The sequence below is a fragment of the Metarhizium robertsii genome (assembly GCF_000187425.2).
Source record: "Metarhizium robertsii ARSEF 23 chromosome Unknown MAA_Scf_5, whole genome shotgun sequence".
NCBI classification, from domain to species: domain Eukaryota; kingdom Fungi; phylum Ascomycota; class Sordariomycetes; order Hypocreales; family Clavicipitaceae; genus Metarhizium; species Metarhizium robertsii.
The window spans coordinates 3,066,676-3,077,037 of record NW_011942193.1 but is presented as its reverse complement, the minus strand read 5'-3'; the positions used below and the strand labels follow the sequence as shown (position 1 = coordinate 3,077,037).

The following is a 10,362-nucleotide window of genomic DNA, read 5'->3' as shown; positions in this document are numbered from 1 at the left end:
CGGCGGGAAAAGAAGAATAAATAGGCCATGCGCTTCAACCCGCTCGCGCGCCTGCACTGGTCACTGCTCCTTGGCGAATTCTGCCAAGGAGGCTGTTTTTCTATTCTCGGCGCAAAATCGCGGTGCGCAACTCGGCGCATATCGCAAATTCATCGCATCTTGAATGGAGTTTGGATGCGCTATTCCTTGACGGGTCTAGCGTAGACCTTTTTCGGGAAAAGCCGTTGCAGGGGTAGTCAGAGCACCAGGGAAATAAACCGATTGGCCGGTGTGACAGACACGTGACTTTTCACGGGAAGGGCTTCTGCTGGGGAGATGCCTGATTTGAAAGTTTTGACGTCATTGGTTGGCAAATGGTACCCCGCCATTTACCTGCTGCGGGGTTTTCTAGGTTTCGTGCGCAAGCTCAAGGAGGATTGGGCGCGGGTTTGTTTTTTTTTTGGGGGTGAGGCTTCTTTTTACTGTCGAAAATGGTTGCCGTTTTCTACATGCCCAACTTGGGGCAGCGAGTGGGAAGAGACTAGGTTGGGCTGGAGGGCTGGGTGCAAAGGGGCCTAGAACCGGTGTTTTGAAGACGGGCGCATGAAAGACGGTCCGCTTGAAGGGTGGGGTGGGGGTTGTTGCGGCGCGGGGGACCAGCGAAAAAGTGCCTTGCACTTGCCGACGGTGGTGGTGGTGGTGTCCGGTAGTCGGGGCGGGGATAGGCCGCCGGTAATAAGACGGGGTTGGTTTTTCTTCGCGGCTTGAAGGAGAATAACTATTTCATGTAGGGCTACCCTACAGCCCTATCGGCACCTTGGCTGGAAACGTTTGCTCTCGCACTGCTTCTTTCCCTTTGCAGTCGGCTTTAAATTGGCATCTCTTTCTCCCATGATCCTATGCCGGCTTCTGCACCGGCTGCCGACATCCACGTAGGTGGCCTTGTTTGCAGGGGAAAATTTTCCCATCCTCGCTCGGGTGGAGTCCGGTGTGTACGGTTGACTTGTGTTGGATGGGCAGCACAACACCAAACACCCATCTACCCCGGACGCCACTGCGGCGACGCAGAGCGATAAGACGTCGGCGGACGCCCTGCCAGCCTGTGTGCTGTGTTGGCGGTACGTAATGAGGACGTACGGGCCGGTGTGTTGACCCCACAGATTCGGCCGCTTTCAAAGTATCACGAGACCGTGGCGTCTGGGGGTGAGGATTCAGGAAATAGGCCATGGCTCCTTTGTACACGAACTTGGTTGGGAGCGTGTAAGTCGGCCACGGGAGGGAGCCATCACGGTTCACCACTACTGTCCACCGCCCCCCCATCATGCACCGCCTGCTCGCCTGCTCGCCTGCTTGAGAACACTGTGCTACCTTCGGACCGGACGTGTTTCTGTTGCTTGAGAGCTGTGGTTGTCCGATTTCGCCTGCCGGCTACCTCACATCGGGTTGCTGGCGGCGTGGGAATGCAGGTGCGCCAAGGAATGTCATTACTCTCGAGGCTGCGAGGCGGATGCGACGCGCAGAGATAGTACATGGTCGAGACTCGAGAGTGACCGCCGTATGCACAGGGGAAAACTTTTCCCCTGGGCCATCACCCGAGAGCTGGCGTTTGGGATGGCCCGAGTAGTTGACTGCCTGATCGGCCTTGCTCTCCCTATAGACTGAAACAAAAAGTATAAGTAGTACGTGGCGGACCAGAGAGTGAATATATCTGACCAGAGACGATTAGAAACAACAAAGCCGACATTTCTGCTTCCAGTTGAGCACTGTGTTTTCTCACCCTCCTGGTCCAGTTCCCCCTTTCCTCCAGCCCTGATCCCAAGTCCATCTCCTTGGTGGAAAGACCCATGGACTCGTCAAAGGCGATCGATGTCGAGAAACAAGTCTGCACTGTCCAAGAGGTACACCTCATGGATGATACGAAAACATCTCCTCCGTCGTCTTGCTTGGCCACGGCTCCCATTACCCATGAGCCTCGTTCGCCAGCCCCCAGCTCAACCCCTGACCCTGATGCATCACTTGAACATGATTTTGTTCCCCCGGATGGTGGATGGCGAGCCTGGTCTCAAGTTCTTGCCGCCCATCTCGTCAATGCAATGTCGTGGGGATATGCCGCCTCATTCGGCGTGTACCAACTCTACTACGTCGATACCCTTGGTCTGCCCTCTGCCAAAGTCTCATGGATCGGCTCTTGTCAAGTGTTTCTGACCTTTGGTACCTGTGCCTTCTCCGGCCGTCTTGCCGACGCCGGGTACGCTCGAGAAACAGTCATATTAGGCTCCTTCTTCGCCGTGCTGGGCTCTTACATGACGAGCTTTTGCTCAGAGTATTGGCAGATATTCCTCGCCCAGGGAGTGTGTACCGGGCTAGGCCTGGGAACCATCTTTGCGCCAGCTATATCCGTGGCAAGCTCATATTTCAAGAAGAACAGATCCCTTGCACTGTCTATTGCAGCTGGAGGCACCTCGCTGGGAGGCCTTGTGTTTCCTTCCACGGTGCAATACTTGATCCCCCGCATAGGGTTCCGATGGGCTGCCCGATGTGCGGCGCTTGTTGCTCTTACTATTTGCGGTGGCGCGTGTGCTCTGTTGAGGCCATATATCCCTGGCCGAAGGGCAGGTTGTCTGATTGAGTGGGCGGCCTTCAAGGAGCTTCCGTACTCGTTGTTTGCCGCTGCGTCATTTCTGAACTTCTATGGCATCTACTTTGGGCAATTCTATGTAAGCACACGTACACACATGCGCATGCTGTTTCCCCCCAAAACCCACTTCTGAGCCATTGGAACAGAGAGAATGGACAGTTGAACTTACTATGTTGCTACAGATCAACAGCTTCGCCCGCAACATTGTTGGGTTTTCGTCCCTCGAATCCGTCAACCTGCTCCTCCTGAGCAATGCCGTGGGCATTCCTATTAGACCTATGGTGGGATACCTGGCAGATAATTATTTCGGCCCAATCAATGTCTTTATTATGGCCACTGCCTTTGTAGGTATCATGCTGTTTGCTTGGGTTGGCATCTCGACGCGCACAAGCATGTACATCTTCAGCGCCTGCTTTGGAGTGGCTATCGGCACTAACCAGGGCATATTTGTCCCTTGTTTGGCGAGCCTGACGAAAGATCCCCAGAAGATGGGAATTCGGTTCGGCATGGTTGAGACACTCTGTTCCTTTGCCACGCTCGCAGGCCCTCCCACCGCCGGAGCCATCATTGATCGCTCGGGCGGCGAGTATGTTTGGGCCCAGATTTGGGGAGGCTCGGTCATGCTAGCTGCTTCTCTTATTATTGTGGCATCTCGAATCGCTGCGACAGGATGGAAGTGGAAAGTCACAATTTAAAAAGACACAAGGAAGCAGCCTTTTCTTTTAAAACGCTGATATAAAAACATCGTAATTCTGAGTCTAAAGAATGCTTGAGATTTGAGGAACCTAAGAGTTTCAAAGTCAGGATATGACGGCCGGGAAATAACGTAGTACACAATTGACGTCCATAGATGGGAAGAATTCTCGCATAGCATATTAATAATACGTAGCATTTAATACACACTCTTGTAGTATGAATATAGATGGACATAATTTTTTTGCAAATACATGTCCCAACGTTTCTGTACGTGATAAAACCCGGACAACGTCCTAGTAGTCCGTGAACCATGGGTAGTCGTGATAAACACAAGTAAAGATGGGAATCTGAGTGCCGTCTTGTCATGTAGAATTGTGCTTATCAACTAGGTCCCTGTTGGTCAAGAGACGCGTCAATGCCAAGCGGTGGGAGGGGCGTCATCACAGCATACGGAAACTTGACTCAGCTCTCCTTGAAGTCTCCCGGGGGTGATAGATGATGATGACACCCAGGCGAATACCCTACCCCCCCCCTTGACGCTTTCAATGAAACGGATATGCTCTCCGTGACGTTTGGCACCATACTACGTAATTAGGGGCCCCAAGGCCGTGTATACTGGCGGTAGCAACAACAGCTACCGCCAAAGAAGCCAAGTAAAGGATTTGATGAAGATGTTATGCTTGCACGATACTCGCATCATGCTTGTAATATCACTTGACTAATGAGCGAAACAATGCTCTCCCTTAAAAAAAAGGATTTGATGACCACCCATGACGAGCAATTAGGTAATTCATGTCGCAACAACCAAGTCTACAACTGCAAAAAAGTTATTCAGGCGTTAACATTCCCCTCTCTGGGGAAATAGAGCTACGTACAATGTCTGGCATGTGGTTCGGATGTCTTCTATGTGGGACTCCGCACCTATAGAGCTGCAGAGTCTTGAGCATCTCCAGGGCTTGGTTACGGCCGATAATCAACGTTCGCAATGCCACAGAGTTCCATTCCTTCCATGTGCCCCAGCAACATCTTACAGATGAAGGGACGAGGACTTTCGAGGTGGTTCGTGGACCACACCAAGGACCTCAGTGGATTGGGCTGTTTTCATTGTTAGCCTTTGTCTGTTTGTAGAAACCAAAGAGATACATGGGTATTACTTCAGTTTCGTATTCACATTTATCCAGACTTACATTATAAAGTATCCCGCCCTTTTTGCGTAGCACTATAAATAACTATTTGACTTAGCAGCCCGCCGCCATATTAGTGGCTTGTGACGAGCCTCGTAGATAGAACACGCAGGCCAGTGCTGGCATGGCTGGTGGCAGACTGTTGTAGCCGGTCCAGGTATATGACTCGACATTGCATTATTGGGGATAGCTATTCTAGAAGATGTCGCAAGTTTCACCAATGGGGTCGACAGACACTCTTGATTGGCCGTGAATAGAGGCGTCGTCAGCCATGTTCCCAATATAATTTCACGACTGAGGGCCGTTGTGAGTGGTTTCCTAGTCTCAAGACGGTATCGAATAGTTTGATGTCGAGGCACATTTCATGCAGCGGCGTCAAATTTGGCTGTTGCCAAGGCGTCAGTGCCACGCTATCTGTCCTTGGATTAGGCCTTCGAATGGTGCGCGGGCTGGTTCGTCTCGAGTTGTAAGACGTGCGTTATCGGCAGTAGCGTGGATCGATCTCCCGAAGCTCGAATTTTAAGTGCTGGCGAGCGGGATTTTGTTGATCTCGCCGACCGTTGATGTACATAAATTTGCTGGTTTTGAACGTCCTTCAACGTGGGACGCCGGCCATCCCACTCGGAAACGCATAAGGGAGAAGCCACCGAAATCAATTAGATTATGTTTGAGATAATTCCGGGTTGAGATGAGATGATCCGTGGGTTGGCCTGGTTCTCATGGTAACCTTGGCAGCTTTTGGCGCCCGGAAGACTTGATAAAGCGCACCCAATGATACGCGCGGTCGATGTGTGAATTGGAGTCGAGAGGCCGTGCAACGAATGTGTGATGGAATTGGTCTGTTGTCCAAGCAATGTCACGTCGACGCTGGATCACTCGCCGCTGCAACAGCCCGGTCATTGATTGACAAACGCACGTGTCGGCATTTCTGTCCTGTCACCACCCGCCTGCCGGAAGATCTCTGCAAGCTAGAGACAAAATCGATGTCTGAGCTGCCTGTGCGGTTGACAATTCCGCATGTTTGGACGGCGCACTGGCAGAGTATCCTGTCAGATGGCGCTCTCGGTCTTGGCCAATCTTGATATTCTGAGGGGACGAACCCCACAATAGATGGGAACTCATTGCAAGGCCCTGCTTGTGGCTTGGAGGACTCCGGGACAATTCGCGAGGCGCAACTACCACGAGTAAACATGAGAATGCGCCGCAGAATAGGCGTAGCTGGTGACGGCGGACTGGACTGGAGGCATCAATCCACTTACAGAGTCTGGATTATTGAAATATTCAGCTTGGATGCTCGACTCTGCGTCGAACAAACAACTGAAGGCGAGGAATGTCGACCAAGTTGGCAATTGCACCGGTTCTGTCCTACCCATAGGCGCGGTGTTGTGTCATGACCCCGAAACGCCACGGGACATGCATTACAGCCTCGGCGGTGACTCGAGTCGCGCGGATGTAACCTGGGCCAGCGAGATCAGACAACCCTGTCCTAGTTGTGTCGGCGCCGGTGTGTCTCACTTCCTTTGACTTTGATAATACGGAGATTGCGGACTGTTGAAAGCTCTGGGAGGCTTCCGCATGAGAAAGGCGTCTTCTACCAGACATTTCGTCGTCCTGACCTCATCAATTGATGGTGCTTATGTGATGTATGTAGTTGCCTGAAAAAGGCAAGTCGCCTTGGCCAGTGCCTGTTGCTCCTTCCACCGGCTTCAAAGCATGTCTGGTTTGCATGTTCCCAAGTGCCCCAGGTGCCTCGACACGTGAGGAGTCCGACTGAATCAAAACGCCCTTCATGTCGATTTCGCCAATCTTTGTTCCCCCTACGACTCATCCCATGCGGCAGATGCGTGCCCGGGATTTTGTCGAGATTACTGATACCCGAGCGCCAACTATCCCAGCGCGCCAATGCGGCCAAATTGGCGCCGCAACTCGTCAATGGCGTTACAGTGGTCGACACTTAAGCTTCCGCCACCAAAGCTCGGTCAATCGATCATTTGCCCTTGCCTCTAGCGCTTCCGGTTGGCAATAGGCTCCTGGACACCAATTTTGGGGTTCCAAAGGACAAACTTAACTCGGTGGTGTACTCGGAACCCGTTGAAGTTCCAAAATGCACAATGATCAGCCGCACGAGTTGGCGGAAGTTTCACCCCTGCATCGAAACAACGTGGAACATCCGCCTTGCAACTGGCAACACTCTTCGAGACTGGAGAAATTTTGCTGAGCGGCCAAGGCCAACTACCTAGGTACCTTCTGGAATTGCCGTGTCCCGAGACATTCTCAAGGGCCAGTCACAATGGCTGCTTCAGACTTTGGCAGGGGACCAGGTGGGCGCCGATGGGCATGCCTCGTGTTATTATGTATTGCATACATAATACTCTGTACTCCATAGCGTGAATTGCTCGGCGGGCTCGCTCTTTTTGCTAGGTGCGCCCATCTCTCACTACCTACCTAGGTACCTATTTATTGTGTTTAAACTCTCCCCATATATATACCCAAGTACTGATCTGGGGCAGAATATACTTACCTACCGTATGTACAATATACAGCAGTATATTATAATAAAGCCTCAACTGATAGCCAGGTACCCGGTGGGGCGTGAGCGCGCCTAGCAAAAAGAGCGAGTTCGCAGAGCATAATTCACTCCATAGCGAACGATGGCTTGCTTCAGGAACGACCAGTAAGGAGGGCCTGTCCACTCGTCTTCACCCCGGTCATCATTCAGCCGTATGCATCATTTCGATCTTGACGGCTCGGGAGTTCCGCTGTTACCGGAATGCCCAGCATGACTCGAAGGCAGGCTCTTGTCAAATATTGATTTTCGCCTCCTTGAAATATTTCACAGAGAGGGCGTAATCTGCTTCGATTGGCCTGGAGTTCCCCTGCATAAGAGCAAGTTCGCCCTTGGTCAATGGGCGGCTGCGGCGTTTTGCCACAGGGTTAAGGATGTCTCTTTGGAGAGGCTGCACTTGACGTACAAAAAAGCTGACTCGATGGTAGAATCCTGGGAGGGCGACAGCAGCATGAAGTTGCGTCTTTTGAAACTATTAGGCCTTGCGTTTGATTCGTCACAACAGAGGTCTTTGCTATGTAACCCTGTATGTATATGCTTTGTTTCATTTCCGCAATGTACATGCTAGCCCTTCCCGAATGCGGAGCACAGACTGAGATAGATCGGGTCCTTTACTTACCATCCACGCAGGTCCACTTGGAGTGCTGCAGATACGGCCTTGTCTTTCAAGTTGCCCCGTCTGCCTCGACAAGTGCTGCTAGCTAGTAACACAAAGGCCCAACCACAGCTTCTGCATGGCTGCGTGGTATTGACGGGACCGGATAGATAGCCTTGGCCAACCACCGGCCCTCCAAAGCTTCCGTCGAAGTTGTAGCATTGAGGTGTTGCTACTACCCTGCCGGCTGTCCCCTGTTGGGTCCGGGTTGCGACACCTTTCTTAAATGGAGGGCTGTCGCCGCGCGCCACTTCATGGGTGTTGAATATTGGACGTTTGCGTTTTCTTCTTACTTTTTGGTTGTTTGCTTTTCTTGGATACCCCGTCCTTCCATGCATAGATCTTGTGAGAAAGCTAGTACACCACACCTTGACTCTCTTTGCGACTTGTAGCGCATTTTCTGGGAGGCTGTATATAGCAAGCGGCGTTCACTTGCTTGCCCGTCGAAAATTCCCCTACGGCCTTGAATTTGACTTGTCCAACTGGACTCGTACCTCGATTCGACGAGACAAAACGACCGGGTCATGATCAGCAGTTGGGCCTTGTAGAAAGAAAGCCGTAGCGCCGCAACAGCCATGGCCGACGAGACGACAGTCGACCTGACGGAGTATAATGGAGGTTCACTAATCGCGGCATGTACGGTGTTGTTGATTATGAGCTGGTTTGCCGTTGGACTACGATCCTATACAAGAGTGTTCTTGATGAAGAGTTACCAAGCAGACGACTGGCTTATGCTGGTAGCGCAGGTTAGTCTCAAAACGCGAGGGAAAGTCTGGTGTGGTTCTCTAACTCATCTCCCAATGCAGTTGCTCTTCACCGTGACGTGCGCCTTTACTCTCGAAGGTGTACGACGGGGACTGGGCAAGCACAATGCCGCAGTTCCTAATGAAGACGATCGGGTGGCTGCTCTTATGGTAAGCGGATTCCTCCCATTGTCGCCCATGTCGCATTTTTCTCATGGCGGCTAACTCGCGTGACTTGACAGTGGCAAGCTTTAACCATTGCGATTTATATCATCGACATGATGCTTATTAAACTCAGTATTGGCGTATTTTTGTTACGGCTGGCCACGAAAAAGCTTTACATTTGGATAATTCGAGGATCCTTGGTCATTGTCACCCTCTGGAGTTTGGGCATCTTCATATGGGATATCTTTCAATGCACGCCAGTGGCGAAGCAATGGGACTTTAGGATCACGACAGGTCACTGTGCCGGGCCGAATGAGATCATTTCAGCAGCTTATGCTCTTAGTGTCATGACAGTTCTATCGGACTGGTTCTTCGTGAGTCGGGCAGCAAGTCATGATTCCGCTTCTCAAATGTGCGGTATTCTAACTGTACATATCCAGGCACTCATTCCTATTCCCATGCTTTGGGGTGTCAAGATGACCAAACAAGCTAAGGCCACAGTCATTGTCATTCTTGGTCTCGGTGTCTTGTATGTCTTTGCTTTCGTCCCTCTGCATTTTCTTCACCTTGCATGGTGCTAATTCCATCTCTAGCGCCAGTATCGCCACGCTCATCAGGCTCAAATTTCTAGCGGGTCTCGAAATGACTGACGATTTCATGTGTATGTTGTGGCTGCTCTCCCTACTCCCCCCTTTTCATTTTCCTCTGACGGAAGACATGAAACCTGGGCTAATACCCACGCAGTCTCAGTTACAGACGCCATGATCTGGAGTCTGGTGGAACCAGGTGTCGCCATTATCGCATCCAGCCTGGCAACTATCCGGCCTCTCCTCCGGGCCCTGAAAATTCGAGGCTTCCTGTCGACCGACAAGTACCCCAGCAGCGGCATTTCAGGAGCAGCACGCTATGGACGTGGAAGCCGGAATACGCGCGGGTCCATGCCGGGCCAAGGCCCGACCGACGTGTCTCTCCACAGCGTGACCAAAAAGAGCGAAATCCGGCCCAAATATGTCGGTTTCACCATTGACGAATCTCACGAAGAGATCCCAACGACTAGCCAGAATAGTGGCGACGCGCCCAGCGACGCCAGGAGCGAAACTTTTGTCATTGAAGGCACCGAAAATTCGCCCACGTTGAGCACGCATGATTTGCGGCCGGTGGACGAGCTTGCTGATTTGGAGTCCCACGGACGGGAATACCAGTTAAAAAAGGGATGGGGCGTTCAATAGACAATTGCAGTTCTTTTTTTTCTACAACATGCGCAGTATACTTTGGGAATCGGACAGACGTTTCATGTACTCTACTGTACTGACTGGTTGAAGCATCCCAGCCGGATAGAATAGGATAGGATAGCTGGAGTTTGGGGTTCTGCCTACGGGCATAGTTTTTAATTCGGGCATGAGACACGCCTTAAAAGAGCAATGAATACACTATTTCCATCCGATCAACACCAAATACCTTTGGCTAAAGTGCAAACTTGATATGAGACGTAGTGTATTATTCAAGATCCAACAGCCACATGTCGTACATATGTACTATATCTGAAACACACATTCCGGCAGGGCCCCTCCACCTTTCCCTCCAGAGACATTGCCGCAGCCCGTATTCACCATGCCATCCCATTTTCGCAAAACAGCCTGAACAATTTCAAGACGCAGTGTGGAGAAAACCAGGCTATCCCGTCGTCATGTCACTTTTTTTCCCTTTTTTTCTTTTTTGCCTTTCGTTTTCGTTTT

General features: G+C 51.4%; 2 protein-coding genes across 2 annotated transcripts; both read left to right on the top strand.

The window, feature by feature from the left end:
- Positions 1–1,823: 1,823 nt before the first annotated feature.
- Positions 1,824–3,312, top strand: MAA_07311 (major facilitator superfamily transporter; the record flags this gene model as incomplete). The annotated part of the gene is made up of 2 exons (XM_007825309.2): positions 1,824–2,696; positions 2,800–3,312. 2 exons carry the CDS (start codon positions 1,824–1,826, stop codon positions 3,310–3,312), a joined length of 1,386 nt encoding a protein of 461 aa, XP_007823500.2.
- A 4,981-nt stretch (positions 3,313–8,293) lies between these two features.
- On the top strand, positions 8,294–9,855 carry MAA_07310 (integral membrane family protein; the record flags this gene model as incomplete). Its single annotated transcript, XM_007825308.2, has 6 exons — positions 8,294–8,464; positions 8,525–8,632; positions 8,704–9,000; positions 9,067–9,155; positions 9,220–9,287; positions 9,371–9,855. The coding sequence occupies 6 exons, from the start codon at positions 8,294–8,296 to the stop codon at positions 9,853–9,855; spliced, it is 1,218 nt and encodes a 405-aa protein (XP_007823499.2).
- Positions 9,856–10,362: the final 507 nt, after the last annotated feature.